General features: G+C 45.0%; 1 protein-coding gene across 5 annotated transcripts in view; it reads left to right on the top strand.

Moving 5' to 3' along the window:
- The window catches only part of SYNE2 (spectrin repeat containing nuclear envelope protein 2), a 311,925-nt gene that overhangs the window by 236,623 nt on the left and 55,441 nt on the right, over positions 1 to 19,861 (top strand). For all 5 annotated transcript variants that reach the window (XM_084791617.1, XM_084791618.1, XM_084791619.1 and 2 more), the window contains exons 83-93: positions 1,324 to 1,500; positions 3,419 to 3,574; positions 6,152 to 6,304; positions 10,291 to 10,461; positions 11,570 to 11,700; positions 13,458 to 13,662; positions 15,635 to 15,814; positions 16,365 to 16,493; positions 18,364 to 18,518; positions 18,609 to 18,753; positions 19,115 to 19,209. In XM_084791617.1, the coding sequence (XP_084647743.1) occupies positions 1,324 to 1,500; positions 3,419 to 3,574; positions 6,152 to 6,304; positions 10,291 to 10,461; positions 11,570 to 11,700; positions 13,458 to 13,662; positions 15,635 to 15,814; positions 16,365 to 16,493; positions 18,364 to 18,518; positions 18,609 to 18,753; positions 19,115 to 19,209 (1,697 nt within the window). The remainder of the gene's footprint in view (positions 1 to 1,323; positions 1,501 to 3,418; positions 3,575 to 6,151; positions 6,305 to 10,290; positions 10,462 to 11,569; positions 11,701 to 13,457; positions 13,663 to 15,634; positions 15,815 to 16,364; positions 16,494 to 18,363; positions 18,519 to 18,608; positions 18,754 to 19,114; positions 19,210 to 19,861) is intronic.

Below are 19,861 nucleotides of genomic sequence, written 5' to 3'. Positions count from 1 at the left end.
GACCTGTGAGATATAATCAAGAGAAATGGGTTGGAAGGAGGCAGGGAACGAAGGGGGTGGCAGCTATTACAGAGCGGGCAGCCTGAGCCCTTAGTGGACTTGGGCTGGGCTGGGCCTCCCTGGCATCTTTTTCACTCCCCACATCAACACCAAAACCAGTGCTAGTCCCTCACTTGCTTCCGGTGCCCTCCCGCCGCGTGCCATGTGCACACTTGCACCTTCTGTCTGGGATGCCTGCTTTACATGTCCTCTGAGCCACCTCCCAAGGGTCAGCCCAAGTGTGTCCTCAGTGGCTCATCCACCCCAGATCTCCTTGCTCAGTTAGATGGCTGTGCCAAACTGGATGTCTCTGTGACTCTCTCTCTAGTCCCTGTGCAGTGACCGCCATTTAATTACTTGCCTGTCTCCCTTCCTAGACTGAGATTCTCACCTGGAAAAAAAAATATTCCAATGGTTGGCCTGCAGTGGTTATCAATAAATGTCCTTGAGAAAGAAAAAAGGTTGATAGAAATTTTGAGTAGAGTTCATGACCTTTAAAGAGCTTGTGGGTTGATGGAGCTAATGTGTGCCAGGCATTGAGGTAATGGCTTAATGGCCAAGTATGACTGTAGCAGGAGATTTTGATTTATTTATTCTTTCCTTTGCCCACTATGCAGCCCTAGCCCGCAGCTTGTTTATGTAAACCAGGCTGGCCTCAAACTCAGAGATCTGTCTGCTTCTCTAGTGCTGGGATTAAAGGTGTGTACCACCATGCCTGGCCTGAGTTTTCGTTTTTAATCTACCGTCACATCCTAACTTGAGTACCGGGTAGCATCTTCAAAATGTCTGCCTCAGCAACAGTTACTAGCACATTCCACTTGGTTCCTCCTGGATGTCTCCATTAGAAGTGCTAGAAGTTTCTTAGGTAAAACTCAGCAGGTGACATGCTCAATAGACTGCGTAATTACCCCGAGTAAGTTGTTCCCTTGAGTCCTCTCGTGGCTCTGAATCTCATGTAACTTCTCACCAGGAACCCTTTGTCAGACCAGGGTCCTGCTAGCCCTTTACAGGCAGCAGCTACCATTATGTGGCATACCCTTAAGAGTTCCCAGTGAGTTAGAAGGGAAGTGAGTCAGCCTGTTTCTAAGAGTGTATAATTCCTTCAAAGAGTCTCCTTACAGATACAGCAACCACCCTGTCCCGTGGAAAGTGCGCGGGACAGCCAGATTGATGGGTAGGCGCTTGGCGCCCCCTAGAGTCCACCCAGAAGAAAACTCCAGTTCGTGCGAGGGGGGCCTCCCTTCTGACTTTGGTGTTACATGTTGCTTGTTGGCGTTGTTTTAGGAGTTCAGGATGGAAATGGACTACAAGCAGTGGATAGTTGACTTCGTTAACCAGTCACTACTTCAGCTGAGCACCTGTGATGTGGAAAGTAAGCGCTATGAAAGGACGGAGTTTGCAGAGCACCTCGGCGAGATGAACCGCCAGTGGCAGCGGGTGCACGGCGCGCTGAATCGAAGGGTGCGTCCCGTAGTCACACTGGGATACACGGTTTCGCGCTTGGATTCATGTTTTCATCCTTGCAGAATGCCCCTTGCTGAGAACTCTTAAAAGCTATTCAAAAAGCTGATTCACAGTCTTAAATCATCCCAATTACAGCCCCTTTGAAAATCTTATATCTTAGCATTTTCTGTGGGTGCACGCAACAGAGGATGAAAGTAGTACTTATATATATGTTGAGATGTCTTTGAGAAATTGAGCTAGGCAAGTGAAAAGGAGTATGTCAGGCTACCAAAAGGTCAGAGATTTTTGACATTTTCTGTGGAAACACGTTTAAAAGGACAAAGCAATTTTAGCTTTGAGACGACGGAACAGAAAAAGGAAAGGCACCTGGAGGGTTTCCTCTGAAAAATTTTCATGCAAAAAGAGTATTTTATATTGATAGCAACAAATATCCCATCTCTTTTCTACATTTAAAAAATGCACACAAATGCATTTATTTAATTGAGATTTAAACTTAAAGTTTCAAGTACATGGACGAATGGACAACTTGAACAGGGCATTTCTCCAAGTTAGAAATTCTAGTTAATGGATTAAAAATGGAAATGTATCCATTTTTAATTCTCTGACACCCAAAATAAACACTATGGAGCATATAGTTAGTAAATTAGAAATGCTTTAGCAAAATAAAACCCAAAACTATCACATCCATATATCCATATACTACTGATCCCAGAATGACTTAAAATTTCTTTGGAAAAATTGAAATAAATCTAAAATTTCATTGGCTCCCTTAGCCATTCAGTCTACTTCCTAGACAGTTCCTCCTCCTTAGACTTCTACCTCCACCAAGATATCCAAGAAGAAGAAGAAGGAGAAGGAGAAGGAGAAGGAGAAGAAAAGGAGGAGGAGGAGGAGGAAGAAGAGGGAGGAGGAGGAGGAGAAAATGTAAAGAAAGAAATAGCTAGGCAACTCTAGAGTCAGAAGAAGAAAATTCTCTTTATCTACACCAGTGGCACTGAAGGGTGCGATGAAAACTACTAAAGTTTGGAAGCATAATTTAATTTAATATAGCTAGTATGGGACATCAGAGCAGCTGGCTCTCTCAACAAATTATGTTTTACTTTTTAAATACATTTTTGTTTTTAATAGAGACAAGCTTAAAGTGTATTTCTTGACCTAGAAATCTTAATTCCAGAATGACCAGCGCATTTTGTTATGTAAAATAATTAAAACTTTCAGAAGAAACCAAGTTATCTTTTCATTTCAAAAGGACACAGATACTATAACAAAGTAAATAAATGAATAGAAATTTAAAGTCACATGATGCTATTTGTATTTTGTACTAGTTACTTTTATGTTGCTGTGATAAAATACCATGACCAAGCCAATTTATAGAAGGAAGACTGTGGGCTTGTGGTTCCTGAGAGATAAGAGTCAGTCATGGATCCCAGCACTCAGGAGGCAGAGGCAGGTGGATCTCTGTGAGTTCAAGGCCAGCCTGGTCTACAAAATGAGTCCAGGACAGCCAGGGCTACACAGAAAAACCCTGTCTGAAAAAACCAAAAACCAAAAACCAAAAAAAAAAAACCAAAAAACAAAAAACCAGCAAAAAAGGAGTCCGTCATGGCAGGAAGGTATGGTGACCCAAGCAGGAAGTCGAGAGATCACATGCTTAACAGCAAGCTAGAAGCAGAGAGAGCAGACTGTACATTCTCAAACCCCCACCCCCAACCCCACCCTCCACCCCGGGAACATACTTGCTTCAGCAAGACCATACCTTCTAAACCTCCCAAAACAGCGCCACCTACTGGGAACCGAGTGCTCAAATACCCGAGCCTATGGGGGAACATTCTGCGCCAGATCGTCACACATTTTTAAGAAGAAGGCTGAAAGTAAGAATTTTATTCTTTGTAATATTTTTATCCATCACGTATAGATTCAACATTTGGAGCAACTTTTGGAAAGTATCACTGAGAGTGAAAACAAAATACAGAATTTGAACAGCTGGTTGGAGGCACAGGAAGAGAGACTGAAGATACTCCAGAAGCCTGAAGGTGCCATTTCCATGGAGAAGCTGCTCCTGGACTGCCAGGTGAGGGGGGAAGCATCCTGCCCACCATGTAACATGGTACCCACACTTGTCCTGAGAAGGAGGAGGGATGTATCTGAGAGGGCCGTGGTTAGTGGGCTATGTACCAGACTCTGTCCTTACACAAACCTAGAACTGGGTTGCCTACCGTATACCCGGGCAGTACGAGATTGCCACTATGTGTTTGGTACATGACTAAACGTATTTTCTCATATAAATCAGCCAGGAATCCATGGGCTTTAAGTAACTGTGAAGTAATTCTTCTCCAACCTCAGACAGAAGGCCCTTTCATGGTCACTGTTGTTTGTATGAGGTTTGAGTATTACTTTTTTTTTTTTATTTAAGTGATTTATTCAGCTGACATCTCAATTGTTATCCCCTCACTTGTATCTTCCCATTCCCCCCTCCCTCTCTCTTTCACCCTATTCCCCACCTCTATGCCTGTGATAGAAGGGGACCTCCTCCCCCACCATATGATCGCAGCCTATCAGGTCTCATCCTGGTAGCCTGATTCCCCTTCCTCTGAGTGCCACCAGGCATCCCCACCAAGGGAAAATGGTCACATCGGGGACACCAGAGTTCATGTCAGAGTCAGTGTCCATGAATATTACTTCTAAGGAAAGCAACCATTTTCAGGAAGATTTGGCTTCCATGCTTTCCCATCTGCATTTTTTTAAAAACCTTTTTTCCCCCCAGCATTGGTGACATTACTTAGACGTTTCCGTTATTCTTAGTCTTGCATTCTGCACTTTGTCTGAAGGAGATAATTTTCTTCCACCTGTTGTGTACAGTGTTCTAGAAGGACCACTTGTCCCTTGGAGCCACTATCTAAGTCACACTTGGGTGTAAGGGTGTTATCCACTGACCAGGTCACACAGTCCTTGAAACTCTCCAGTGTGTGGGCCCATACCAGGGTTGGCCATGCCCCAATCACACATCACTTGTCACAAATGCCAAGCTTATTATTTACGCTATCTTTTTTTCTTTCTAGTTCTTTTTTTGGGGGTGGGGGTGGGGGGGAGGTCTGGTGTGGTATGTGTGTATGTATGTGTTGGTATTTCCTTCCAACTCCCTGCTAAACAGTCCTTTTTAACAATTTCCTTTCGCTGTAGAGGAGATATGACAACTTAATTGATGAACAAGTGCTTTTAGAAATCTCTAGTTAAATGAACCTCTATGGATGGTTATTTAGAATTTTGAAGGAGAAAACAATTAATGTTTTTAAATATATTTCAGGTATTACTTTACAGAGAACACACACTAGCTTCTGATTGGTGCTCAGGGACACATGTCCATGAGTGTGGCTCTAGGACAGGAGTTGGGGAGGGATGAGCAGGGCGGGCAGTGAATCCTGCTGGCAAAGCCAGCTTCTGAGGTACTGTTTTGTTTGCCAAGTACCTTTAGACCTAAACCACAAAAAGCATAGCTGAGAAATGTAGCCCCTTGTCAGTGAGAACTCCATGGTGCATGTACACATGGATTGCTCTCAAAGTGAGGGGTGTTGTAGTCATGTGCAGGGACACAAGGCGACATAGCTCAGAGTTCCTGGCAGTCCCTGTTCTGGCTGTCCAGGCTCACTCCCAAGCTGGAGGATCATCTTTGTGGTTATTGTTGTTGCTTGGTTGGTTGAAAAGGATCTCACTATATAGACCAGAGTAGCCTCAAACTCTTAGCAATCCTCCTGCCTCAGCTTTGGGCATGCTGGGATTATAGGCATGTGCCATCATTCCTCCTTCAGCTGGTCTCCACTGCTAGGTCTATGTTCTGTTTTTCTGTAGACAGCCTTATAGGCTTCTGGGAATATGGCTATAAAGAATAGAGCTGGTTGGGGTTGCTTTATGAGTGACTAAATGGGTGAAGATATGAAAGCGAGGCAGGCTGTTAACTGACTGAAGTGTTGAGAGCCATGCCTCCTGCCACTTATGCTCTGCTTGGTGCTGTGAAAGCGCCTTCCTGCTTGTGGTTTTCTTAAACCATGAATGACTCTGGGTGTGAAGGAAATGGAGACTTGGGCTTTGATGACTTGGACCACACAGCTAGCACAGGCAGATGTTTTAACAAAGACTAGCCGACCTACTAACAACCTGTTCCCTAGAGTCCCGTTAAATATATAATACAAAATTAAAATAAGCACAACCATGAGCCCAGACACAGTGGTTATAATCCCAGCACTCAGCCGGCTGAGGTATGACTGTGACCTTGAGGCCAACCTGAGATACATAGCAAGAGCCTGTCTTAAAAAGTAAATTGCGGGGGCTGGAGAGATGGCTCAGGTGTTATAAGCACTGTCTGCTCTTCCAGAGGTCCTGAGTTTGATTCCCAGCAAACCCCATGGTGCCTTACAACCATCTATAATGTGATCTGATGCCCTCTTCAGGTATGCAGGTGTACATGCAGATAGAGTACTCATATACATAAAATAAATAAATAAATCTTTTTTAAAAAATCTGTCACTGTGGTGTTCTGTATAATTGTATGCTTATGTTCCTGGCATTTTTATGTAAATTTATATTTATTAGTTGTTCTCTAGTATTATACTTTATTTTTAATTAAGCTTTTTTTTTTGTCTTGCCCATCTAGGATGTAGAAAGTCAGCTTGCCATGAAATCTAAACAACTGGATGAATTGAGACAAAGTTCTCTGACTTTGGAGGGGGGAGACATGCCACTGTTAGAAGACATAGCATCTGGAATTGATGAGCTGGTTCAGAAGAAGAGTCACGTGACCAGCCAGGTGCGCGGCATCCCTCAGTCTGCTGCTGTTTCTCCTCACATAGTCTTTCATTTATTGTTGTTACTGTTCTTTTGTCACAGAGATTTACCCCATGTTAAAAAAAGAAAGAAAAAAAGAAAAAAGACCAGAGAGCTACTGGAGGCATTCTGAAATGAAAAGTATTTCAAGTCTTATTTTATGTACTAAATAATTGAAGGCAAAGCCCTAGGTCACAGTGGCACTGGCAGGCAGAAAGTCCACTTGGCTATCTTTGTTTTGTCTAACGTACTCAGGCAAGCATAAATGTCTCCTCTCAGACTAGCAGAGCATCTGGCATTGTTTCCAGGTCAGCTCTTAACTACTGCAGTTAGGAAACAGCAGGAGGTGGGGGTGGGGTGGGGGTCTGTCCCTCCTAGCCTTAAGACCTAGGAGCAGGGTCAGCATAGGGGGAACCCAAAAGCAGGAAGAGAGAAGGAAGAGGAAGAGCACTCAGGGTGCCCCCAAAAGGAGAGCACTAGGAGAGAAAGCTGAGACATTCCAAGGGCATTTACCTCGCACCTAGCAAGATGCTCTGAAGGCTAGCCAGTTATAATGTGTTTGTGTTTCCCACAACATCCTCACTGGAAGATACATATGTCACACGCTGAAATCTGCCTTCGATCTTGTATTCCCAGGGGGGATTGGGAACGAACTGTGTGATTAAAATCCCTAAGCTACCTGCAGCCTCACCCCTTCCCTGGGACTCTGGGAAAATAGGGATGAGCTCGCCCAGTCCTTTGTCAATCCTGCTTGTTTAAGTGACTCCTTGCTCACCACCAGGAGTATGAGAAAGCAGAGGACAATAGAACCCCAACCACAAGGAGCTTGCACAGGGCAAGAAATGCACACGAACACATAACAATGATGTAACGGAGATAGGATATAATAAAAATATACAGGGGAATTAAATTAAGATAGTACTTATAAAAGCATGCAGATAGCAAGAGCATAAGAGAGACACACAAATAAATGGATGAGTCCAAAAGGGAAATAAATTAATTTCCAGTTGATTTTTTTTAAAAACAAAGATAGCAAGATAACTCCCAGGGAAGAAGGTTTTTTCTTTTTCACAGTATGACACTGGGGCATCAGGATATTAACGTGAAAAACAGTTACACTTATAACTCAAAATCACATACAAAATTTAACTCGAAATAAATCAGACATAAGTGTAAAAGTTAAAACTATAAACTCGGGGCTGGAGAGATGGCTCAGAGGTTAAGAGCACTGGATGCTTTTCCAAAGGTCCTGAGTTCAATTCCCAGCAGCCACATGGTGGCTCACAACCATCTATAATGAGGTCTGGGGCCTTCTTCTGGTGTGCAGGTGTCCATGTAGGCAAAACACTATATATAATAAATCTTTTTTTAAAAACTTATAAACTCTTTAAAAAGTAACATAAATGTTCATAACTATCCTCCTAGATAGAACACTAGGAGCATAAGCTACCAGAGTAGGGGCAGAAAGCTGGCCTTCATCAAAATGGATACTTTGAGTTTTTGGAGACTATCACCAAGAAGTACAAAGACAAGCTACAGGGTGGGGAGCAGCAGGGACGAGCTCACTCCGTCAATTGCTTAATCCTGTTTAAGTTGCTTAGCCACCAGGAGTAAGAGAACACAGAAAATAGTGGAATCCTACCCTCAAGGGCGGGGAAAGTATTTGCAAATTGTGTCTCTGCTAAGAAGCTTGTATGTACTGTAGGATGAGTTACAGGGCAGTCCCTCAATGAGGAAAATGGGGAGGTTGTTTTTCAAATGGCCATCTCTCTACAGAAGATGATGTGAATGCCCAATAAGCACATCAGTAGCCATCAAGGGAATAAAAATCAAAGCCACAATGAAATGCCAGTCATATCCACAAAGATGGTGGCATTAGCGAATGCCAATGACAGACTATAGCAAGTGTTCATACACTGCAGGTGGGGATGTAAAGTGGTCCAGCTGCCTTGGAAAGTACGTAGCAGTTCCTTGAAGGTTGAACACAGAGTTGACGTGACTCTGCAGTTCCCCTAGGTGGTGAATGTTTATAGCTATCTAATCATGATAGCCCAAAAGTGGTAACAACCTGCTCTCTAGCCAACTGTGGATGTCTCAGTAAAATGTAGTAGATATGTCTGTATTGTGGGATATTATTCAGCTGTAGGAAGCAGCAATGCGTTCCGTATCAACGGACGTTAAGGCATGATGAGTAAAAGAAGCCAGTACTCATAAAAAAAAAAAAGAGAGAGAGAGAGATCATGTATGAACCCGTTTATATGAAATATCTAGTTCAGGCTAATCTGTGGAGACAGAAAGTAGTTTTGTGGCAGGAGGAGAAGAGGTGACTTCTAAGTGGATATGGTGTTTCTTTTTGGAGTTAAGAATATATCCTAAAATTGATGGCAAGATTTCAACTTTTAAGTCGGGCGTAGTGGCGTATACCTGCAATCCCAGTACTCAGGGAGGCAGAGATAGGTGGATCTCTGTGAGTTCGATGCCAGCCTGGTCTACGAAGTGAGAACCAGCCCCTGTCTAAAAAAAAAATATTTTTTAACTTGTAAATAAATAGGTAAATTTTATCTTGGTAAAAGTGTCAGTTTGTAAAATGCAGGAGGTGGGCTGGGGGGATGGCTCAGTTGATGAAGGGACAAACATGAGGACCAAGTTTTATCCCCAGAATCCACATGAAGAGAAGCTGGTCGTGAAGGCACACAGTCAGTCCCAGCAGCGGCTGCCTGACAGCAGTGGCTGCCCCACTTTCCCATCTCTGTCCAGGCTGCGTTCCTTTCCCAAGCCTGTTTTCTGGTCCAGCAAACAGGAATGATAACACACACTGACCGACCCCCTTCTACCTTAATACTGACTGATGCCCATCATGGCGCTCAGTGGATAGAGCTTTTCCAGCTGAGCCCAGCTCACACATGGCTTCTTTCTACTCAGATAAGGCTCACTTAATGGATTTCTTCTCTTTTCCCTCAGACCGTATGTGTGGTGTCTTCTGGGATCAGTGCTGTATGTGGTGGTGCACACCTATGAGCCCAGCACACTGGAGGAGTCCGGGCTGCGTGCCTGCCTGAACTATAGTGCAAGCACCTTTACCTGCTGAGCCATCTCATGGCACTTTATGTTTTCAAATACTTGAGGCTGGCTGGGCGTTCGTTGGATAGCCCAGGCCTGTGCATATGCTCTTCCTGCACCAGCCTTCCAAGTGCTGGGATGACAGGCCATCACCCACGTGTAGCATCACTGACTGTTGTCACTAAGTAGCAAAATGCTCAGCCCATGTTGCCAAAATATACCATGGGTAAAATATGCCTGCCCTTCATGCATGCCCAGCATGGACGTCCTGCATCTTTCTCTCCAGCTTGTGATGGCTTTGCAGGAGTCACACATAGCTCAGGCATCACTTTAGCATTTTACACTTACAATACTTTACAGTTGTAGAGATTTCCCACAGACCCTATTGGAGAGAGAGAAAGAGAGAGAGAGAGAGAGAGAGAGAGAGAGAGAGAGAGAGAGAGAGAGAGAGAGAGTGTGTGTGTGTGTGTGTGTGTGTGTGTTTAACTTGGTCTGTTTTGTTAATTAATTTGCTTTGTGGATGAAGAAACTAAATAGCAAAGTTAAATAATTTTCCCAAAGCCAGGAGGCTGCCAGAGGGACCGCTCCGGGTGCCCAGATTTCTCTTTCTTGCCTGCTGTCTTTCCCTGGGTCTGTCCTGAGCCTCATGATCTTGGGGCTCTTTCCCACTGACCCATATTAAAACAGCTTCCTCTGAGATCTGTATGCTCCTTAGCCTAGCCTTCCCACCTTCAGGGCCTTCCCACCTTCAGGGCCTTCCCACCTTCAGGAAGTTAGCAGAGATCTCCGCGCCTTTCAGGTTGAAATGCCGAAAGTGGACACAAGAGTAGATTCCTTGGGAGGAAACAAACTGAGAGGCCGTCTTAGGAATGAATGTGCCTTGAATCAAGGCTTCCGCTTTCCCCGTAGGTCCATCAGCTCAGAGCCTCCGTGCAGGCAACGCTGCAGGCGTGGAAGGCCTATGACAAGCTCTACGATGAGGCCAATGTGATGACAATCCAACTTGAATACTCCGTGGAGCACAGTAAGCCTGTGGTTTTGTCACTGGAGGCCTTGGACTGCCAAGTGCAGAAGCTTCAGGTAAATTATTAACCAGTGTGACCAAAGGTATTGTGGGTAAAAAATTGAATGTTGGAGCAAGCATTATCATGAATGCAGGTTGTTTTTGTGCTGTTCACAGAAAAGCAAAAAACACTAGAGGTGCCAAAGGCACAGCTTGGAATTTTAAAGTTACTCACATGAGCCACAGGGAACGTTAAGTGCAGCTTGAATTTTCTGTGTCAGTTTCATTTCATGGTTTATAAAATTGTGTGTGTGGACAAATGTTGTGTGTTTAGCAACTTTGTTGTTACAAAGAAACAATACCAAACTTCGAAGAAAAACTCAAAGAAGACCAGGAGTCAGATGCTGGGGTGAAAACTTCCTAGCTCAGAGAGGGAGAGAAAGCACCCAGCTGACCTTCCTACTCAGCTCACGTCCTGAAGGAGAAGGCTAAAACCAAAAGCTTGCTAGCTCAGCTGACAGCTCAAGAGGAAAAAGCCAAAAGTTAAAAGCCGAAAAGCTCTTTCTTCTTCTCCATGCTGTCTTTTTTTTTTTTTTGTTTTTTTTTGTTTTTTTTTTGTTTTACGAGACAGGGTTTCTCTGTGTAGCCTTGGCCGTCCTGGACTCACTTTGTAGACCAGGCTGGCCTCGAACTCACAACGATCCGCCTGCCTCTGCCTCCCGAGTGCTGGGATTAAAGGCGTGCGCCACCACGCCCGGCCTCTCCATGCTGTCTTAAACACCCTTCTCACAAAGTCCCTCCTTTCTGCTTAATCCCTGCCAGCTGGTTTCTTGCTCTGACTCTTGATCTAGGGTTTAACTTTATTAAATCCTGTGTACAGAAAGCCCTTGGATTAAAGGTGTGTGCTAGGGCTGAATCACACCAAACAAGAAATGGGGTTTTCCAGTTCAGTCTCGGGGTTCACAATGGGATCAAATGTCCTGCAACACAACTTAATACTCATAAGTTCAGCCTGAGGAAGAAAACGCCTTGTCAGGTGTCTTCTTCCCACTCTTGGCTGTGTGTCACCATCCTGTAAGGTCTACATGTTTGTGTCGTTATTGTGCAGTAACAAGAGCTAAGAAGCTATTACCTTCCGGGAGGGATGGCCAAGCCATCAGAACTTGACCTTTTCTGTGTCCTCAGGCCCTTCAGGATGAAGCTGAGAGCAGGGAAGGGAGCTGGGAGAAACTGCAGGAGGTTGTCAGTAGACTCAAAGATTCCTGCCCCTACATAGCTGAGATAATCGAAGAGAAATGCCAGGATGCTCATTCAAGGTATGCTCAGAATACAACTCTCTCTTCATCCTTAGGCCTTCTAAAGGCTCCTCCATCTTCCAGGATGGTGTGTAAGGTTCAGTGTCATGAGAGCTTTTTCGTGTGTCTCGTAGGGTGTTTGGGCTCTGTCTTGGGACCCTCCCCGCCAATCACCAACAGAAACACTGAAGAGTGGGGAGTCTATAGGCTGAGGCGGGATGGATGGGCTGGAAGCATTTTTTTTTTCTTTTGGTTTTCAAGATAGGGTTTCTCGGTGTAGCCTTGGCTGTCCTGGACTAACTTTGTAGACCAGGCCAGCCTCAAACTCACAGCAATCCACCTGCCTCTGCCTCCCGAGTGCTGGGATTAAAGGCGTGCGCCACCTCCGCCCCACCCAGCTGGAAGCATCTCTTGGAAAGTGACCTACAGCTGCTTTGCCTGAGACAGTGTGGAGAGGTTGGGCTGCTTCATGGACTTCCTTCATGCAGACTCCACTGCATCAGCCAACAGCATTCTATAAAGTATTGAACATAGGACAGCAAGTTGCGCACCCCAGTGTGGTATCCCTGGGTGTCTGTTGACTGCTCCCCGAAGGGAGGACAGCAATGTATCTAGGCCCACCTTTGGTTTCAGCGTCCTCTCCCTGCATAGGCAGTACTGTTACTGTTAAAGGATTCGAGTCACTGCTGCGCTTACAAGTTCGTTCTTCTCGGTGGTGTTTGAGTGGCTGTGAATTGAACCCAGCGCTTGATACCTGTGACACAGATGCTCAGCACTGAGCCACATCCCCAGCCTGAGTCACGCAAATGCAGCAAATAATCTGCAGAGTGTTTTCTGCAGCCTTTTAAAATGGTTGCTCCTCCCCTTCCTCCTCCTAGGGAAGAATCTCACTCAGGTGTTGTCTGGCTTAAAATTCATCCTGTAGTCCCAACTGGCTTCAAATTTGTAGTGAGCTTCCTGAGATTACAAGTCGATACATCTGCTAGCTTTTTTTCTTTTCTTTTTTCTTTCTTTCTTTCTTTCTTTTTTTTTTTTTTGATTAGTAACATGGGGAAGAAAAGAGTAAATGGGAGGAAGCAAGATGAAAATCTGTAAATGAGATTTTAAATTTTCCTTTAACTTGAAAATAAGGAATATTTTGTTTGTTTTTATAATTGCACAGTAAATTTTTTTGGACAGAAACATAATAATTAAGTACGATAGGGTTTCTCTGTGGAGCCTTGTCTCTCCTAGGCTTGCTTTGTAGACCAGGCTGGCCTCGAACTCACAGAAATCTGTCTGCCTCTGCCTCCCTTAGTGCTGGGATTACAGGTGTGCACCACCACTCCTAGATGCATAAGCAAGACTATTTAAAAGCTGGGTATACCTTTAATCCCAGCACTTGGGAGACAGAGACCGGAGGATCTCTGTGAGTTTGAGGCCAGCCTGGTCTACATAGTGAGTTCTAGACTTAGAGATACATAATGAAACCCTGTCTTAAAAAAAAAAAATAAGGGCTGGAGAGATGGCTCAGTGGTTAAGAGCACCACCTGCTCTTCCAAAGGTCCTGAGTTCAATTCCCAGCAACCACATGGTGGCTCACAACCATCTGTAATGTGATATGGTACCCTCTTCTGGCCTTCAGGTGTACATGCAGGCAGAACACTGCATACATAATAATAAATAAATCTTAAAATAAATAAATAAATCCCTCTGCTTTTAACTGGCAGAGTGTGTGCATGTAATTTTGCTACAAGGGGAGGATGGAATGAAGGAATGTTGTTAACATTAACTACCAGGTGGACTCAGGCGAACCAAGACCTCGCAGACCAGCTGCAGGAGGGCCGAGGTCAGCTCCAGCTCTGGAAGGCTTCTCACGGCGCTCACACAGAAGCCGCAGCCGCGCTGCAGCAGCAGGAAGCGAAGTTCCAACAGCTAGCCAACATCAATATGTCTGGAAACAACCTGGCAGACATCCTGCCACCGGCCCTGCGGGACATAAAGGTGGGTACAAGGGCTTGGGGAGAAAACTAAGCCGGCTCAGCAAGATAGACAGGACTGGCGAGGGACGGCCATGACCTTGGCATTGAAAAAAAGTTTTGTTTTGTTTTTTTAAATCTGTACACATGATAATTTTATGTAACTCAAATTTACAACCTGTACAGATTTAAAAACAAAACAAAACTTTTTTTCACTGACAGGTTGTAAATTTGAGTTACATATAATTATCATGTGTACAGATTTAAAAAAAAAAACCAACAACTTTTTTTTCAATGACCTTGGCATGAGATAGACAGGTGTGCTGAGCTGGCCGTGAAGGACACAGGTGAGGTGGGGCATGTGGGGTTGGAAGAGTGAGGTGGCAGATGGGTCCAGGGGGTCCTGCCACTACCTATTTCCAAGCTGACATTTCTGTTTTAGCAATTAAATTCCTACACACAAGCCTCATACAAAATCTGAACCAGAAACCACAGCACCTCACTTGGTCATGGCGTTTGATCACAGCAATAGAAACCTTAACTAAGACATGCATATGTGTCTATGTGAACGTCTGTACATGTGCGTGTAGGTACTCACAGAGGCCAGGTGTTGAACCCTTAGAGCTGGTGATCATGTAAGAATCTCTTGCCTTAAAAATAACCATGAGTGAGTGGGGCTAGAGAGATAGCTCGGCAGTTACAAGTGAGTACCACTACTGGTAGCTCACAGTCCATCACCAAAGGAACTCAAGGCAGGGCAAGTGCTGAGGCAGAAGCCACGGAGGAACACTGCTCACTGCCTTGCTCTTCACGGCCTGCTCGGCTTGCTTTCTCATATAACTCAGGACTACCGGCTCAAGGCGTGCCACCGCCTGCAGTGAGCTGGGTCCACTCACATCAGTCATTAATCAAGAAAATGCTCTACAGGTTTGTCCCACAGGCCAATGTAGTGGGGTCACTTTTCTCAGAGGAGGCGTCCTCTTTGCAAATGATTCTAGCATGTGTCAAGTTGACATGCACTAGCCAACGCAATACACATGATGATGATGATGATGATGGTGGTGGTTGGTGGTGGTGATGGTGATTTTGAGGATGATGATGGTGGTGGTGGCTAGGCAGGTGGCTCAGTGAATAAAGTCCTTGCCATATAAGAATGAAGATCTGAATTCAATCCCATGTCAAAAGCTAAGTGTGGCGATTGAAATCACAGTGCTGTGGACATGGTGACGGCAGGGCTCACTGGCCAGTCAGCCTAGTGAAATCAGTGAACCTAGGCCAGTGAAGAAGCTCTGATCCAAAATCCAAGTAAATAAATAAATACACCTGCTCATATCCATGCATACCCTCAAATAGATCAAAATAGTAATCCCCGACTTGGTGCCGCATGACTATGGCTTTTCTGGGAATTCGGTGACTTTAGACTATTCAAGGACAGAACAGTGTCAGCTATGGTGTTTTCCAGTGCTGGGAGGAAATCCCCAGAACATGGCTACTCCATAGTGTGAAACGTGGTAACAAGATGCGATTTATGTTTGTGACACTCTAGGTGAAATCCAAGGTGAGTTAGAGATTTAATCAGAGGGCCCTGCAGTCCGCTTGCCTAGCAAGACTCTGCAGACTCTACCCGAATCCATGTTTATCGAAAGGTCAACAGCAAGGGGCAGCCCCTGGTGATTCCTGAGATGATTTGCAAGCCCATCCCTCAAGTGTTAGACAACGAGAAACACAAGGCACGCGTCTTCTCAGTCGGTCTCCTGCTTCTCCAACCTAGGAGCCTCGACTCTGCTGGGCAATGACAGGTTCAGCGCTAAGCTGCCAATTTTCAGAGAAGCACCAGGATGATACATCATTTGAAGAAAAACTTAAATTTTCCTCGGCTGCTTAAACAATAACAACAGAAAAGAAAAACATTTACAGAAGAGCAAGTGGCAGGGGTTGGGGCTCAGCAGGAGGTGGAGTACAAACGCATTTTGTTGTTACCCTTTCTCCTTCCCCAGGAGCTGCGCCATGATGTACTGAAGACCAAAGAGGCCTTTCTAGAAAATTCTACCCTGTTGGACCAGCTCCCACAGCCCGCAGAGCGCAGCACCCCTGGGCTCCACGCTGAGCAACTGCACTGCCTCCAGACAGCTGCCTGTTTGGAAAAGATGCTGCAGGCGAAATCCAGTGAATTTGAGGTCCGTCTCTCTTGCTACTTTTCCTATTTGGATGGTGACTATGGGCATTCTCGTGCCACCCTCAAGTCTGTTGAATCCTATGAAGCAGTTGTACTGTCTGGAAGGCGCTGTAGAGCGAAGCCATCCAAACGGAGTCGTGCTTCCTGCCCTGTCCAGGCCTCAGCTATCTGAACTTGCAAGTAGGGTCACTGAGACCTAGGTGTGGCTGCTGGAAAGACAGCTGCCCATTGGAGTCTCCGTTCATCTCTGGAGTTATGGTGTTGGGACTACACAGAAAGCCACGAGTCTCTAATATCATCTCAGTGTCAGCAGGAAGGAGAAACACTAAAGAGTGGGACTGAGGGAACAGAGTCCTCACTTCTCTGGGTGGAGCTGGTCTAGGGAGACCCCAAGGCCCAGAGTGAGATTCCAGGGCCCCTGCAGAGACCTCTGGGAAATGGTTCGAGATGGCGAGCAGAAAACAGCTTGGACTCTTAGCAGCCCGCAATGCCGTGCTTAATTCTGTTGTCCGTACTCGTGAAATTTTCCTAACAAAAATGTCTCTTTATAGATTGTTCTGGCCAAGTTTAAGGATTTTGGGGACCGGCTGGCATATTTAAAAGATCTTATTATGCACGAGGAAGAAGATTTGAATAAACTTTACCGTGAAGAGAAAGAAGAAGTTTCTGACTCCATCCTGGTATTCGCAATATGTGTCCTTCCATCTTTTTTTTTTTCCATGTGTTTTTCTGTAAGGTTTAAACGACTAAGCTAATTACTACTGCATGAGTCTGCTTAAACCCTTCTTCCTGTGGCAGCTCACTCACTCACTTCCTTCCTCTCACCTTCATTCTCATCAGCTCATGAACACACTCCTTCACTTCCCTCTCATCCCGCTCTATTTTCTTAAGGTCTGAAAAAGCAGAACACTGTGGGACTCTATATTGTTGATAAGTTATTAATATACTTATGTTATTAATATGTATGTACTGTCCATAGATGTTTTTATCTTAAGATCATTATGAACTAAGTTCAATGAACCCACATAGTCAAAGAATTCTCCGTTGTGATTAATTGGGTTTTTTGGGTTAGTTTGAAGATCAAATATAAAATATTCAATTAAAATTGGGCATTTTTCCTTTTTAATTCTTTATTGAGTTTTGCATAATTAACACAAAATAATGACAGGACTCATGAATTCTGGATCCTACAAACTCCCAAAGGTCAATATTTATCAACTCAATGAGGAGTCAGCCAATGATGGCATGCTGTCCAAACCCCATTCCCTCCTTCATTTTATTTAAGCCCAGCTTACCTTCCACTTACACATTATCCGTGATGGTTTCTACGCTATGAGGACACAGTTGAATGGTTGTGTTCCAGACAAGATGGCCCACAAAGCTAACACACTGATAGGCTGGCCATCTAAAGAAAACACTTGTTGACCTGATCTAGACTATGACAGCAGAGCTGGGAAGATGGTGAAAGGTGTTTACTTAACATATTGTTCGCATATTGTCGACCTAAAGGCTGTCCCTGGAATAGCTTTTTAAAAATAAAATCTTGATGAGTCTTTCTTGTGATTTCACACCCCGGGAAAATATGGCTCGAATGACTTAAGTCTGGTTTAGGCACCACACTTAGGATCATATGACAGGTCAGATTTTCACTTGATACCTAGGCACGCTGTATATATACAAAGTCAAGTTGCTGGCAGATTATGTCGGACTTGAAGATGTAGAACTGGCCTTTAAAAAGACAACAGCTCGCTTTCAGTCTTGCTTAAAGACAAAATTTAATGTCCTTCCTACTTCTTGGGCTGCCTTGGTGCCGCCCGTACCTGTTGCTTTTCTCACGGCTATGACAAAATCCCCGGCAAAGGCACCTTGAGAAAGGGTTTGGAGAGCAGCAAGATGGCTCTGTAGGAGGAACCCACGTAAAGGTGGAAGAGAGAACCAACTCCATAAAGGTGTCCTCTGCCCTCCACATCTCGCATGCACCTACACAATAATGAAGATTTTATAAAGAAGGAAAGGTTATTTTAGCTAGGATTTTAGGGCCAATCATCCATCGTGGTAGCGTAGGGATGGAGTGTGAGGCAGCTTGACACACTGTGCCCACAGTCAGGAAGCAGAGAGACATGCCTGCTGGCCCCCGGCTGGCCTGCTTCTCTTTCTCTTTGTACTCAGTCTACACTTCGCAGCCTACGGGGGTACCTGTAGGCTATGGAGCTTATGTGGTACCACCCACATCCGAGATGGACTTTCCTTCCTCAGTTACATTTCTCTGAAGACATCTTCACCGACATCCCCGAGGATGTGTCTCCTAGGTGATGTTAAATCTTGCCAAAGTTGACAGTTCAGAGTAGCCATCATGCCATGTGTACAAGCTGGCATTCCCCAAGTAGGAACACCATTGAGAAATCTAAGTGCAGGCCCAATTGTAACTCTAACTAGCTGTTTGACTATATGTAAGCTGTATTACCTATTCAGGCCCGGTTTCCCCTCATCTTTAACGTAAGGGGGCCATTTCCTTGTGTAGACATTTTATCTGTACTTTTTGTCTCACAGACCCACGTGCTGGCACTGACAGCCCAGTCACCTGACGTAGAGCGTTTGAATGAAGAGAGCCTCAGGCTCCCCCTCAGTGACATAACAATAAAAACATTACAGAATGTGAACCGGCAGTGGATCCGGGCTACAGCCACCGCGCTGGACCACTACAGGTCAGAACCCCCCGCCGTCACTTCACGGGAAAGTAGGGGTTAGCGTCGTTATTACAAATCTCAGGTGGGTTTGTTTTCAAATCTTTATAGCAAACTTCAGGGAACTGGGTTGAATGAAAAGTTCCTTCACTACTGTGAAAAATGGATCCAGCTTCTGGAGAAGATAAAAGAGTCGCTTACAGAGGATGTTGCCCATGGCCTCCCAGCTCTCCTGGAGCAACAGAAAACTTATGAGGTAAACCTGTGCTCTGCCACTCCTCGGCCACTCCCCCTGGGGCAGGGGGCAGGGAAAAGAGGCATTCAAATGAAACACTAGGAGTGTTGGCCTCAAAAAAAAATTTTTTTTAATTGTCATCCAGTGATTAAAAGCATTTAGGAATAGTTACTATTACTAGGTCTGGGTTTTGTTCTTGTTTTTCAGTATTGTGTTCCTAGATGATATTAATATGAGTGCTTGAACATTATTTTGGAGTCGCCTTCCCAATAACTTGAAAATTAGTCATTTCACATACCCTCTAAGAGCTTGAATAGGAAGCCTAAGTCCCAGAGCCCTGACGGTAAAACCTATTGGCTGATATTTTGTATTTGGTTCCCAGATGTTAGAAGCTGAAGTATCTATAAACCAGACAATTGCTGATGCTTATGTGGCCCAGTCCTTACAACTCCTGGACACAGCAGAAACAGAGAGCAGGTAAGCTGTGAGGGGCCCTGAAACTAAGGCAGTTGGTGGGACAGGCCTTCTGAGGCGAGAGCCTTTGTGCGCTCCTGTTTCTGGGGTGCCGGGTGGAACTTTAGTCCTTTGATACAATGCTGCAATGACTTCTAATCACGCAGGGTAATTAACCCTTATCTCCTTATATCTCTCTGTGTGTGGAGCCTTCCAGCACTTCTCTTCCAGCTCTTCATGAAAGTCATTGTAGGTTTTTGTGAACAATTCTTAGGATGCCTGCCAGGGTCTGCTCCTTCTAACTCACGGTGGAACTGTCCTTCTGCCTCTACCTCAGGACAGACAGGGTTGTGCCTCGTGGCCATTAAAATGCTCATTGTGCTTTGATGCTTTGCCTGTTGTAAGCAAATGAAGGTGGCAGCACAGAGGGTTCTGGAAATGGCCGCTCCTCGCGTATGTTAACTAGGTTTTGACTGCTTCTTCTGGATTGCCTTTTCCTTTCTACTCTCACCCACACGAGGTTTTGGTATTTGAAAATAAGCTGTAAGGTGCCGCTATCCCAAGCACGAAGCTGTGTCAGAGTCACAAAAGGAGAGATTCCTCTCCAGGCGCCCCACATGGAGTCCGTGGGCAGCGGCAGGCGGGCTGGGCAGACCCTGAGGCCAGCCTGTGAGCA

This window comes from Acomys minous (genome assembly GCF_964271855.1).
Source record: "Acomys minous genome assembly, chromosome: 8".
Lineage (NCBI taxonomy): Eukaryota > Metazoa > Chordata > Mammalia > Rodentia > Muridae > Acomys > Acomys minous.
The sequence above is the reverse complement of the archived record's forward strand: the minus strand, read 5'-3'. Positions and strand labels throughout refer to the sequence as shown.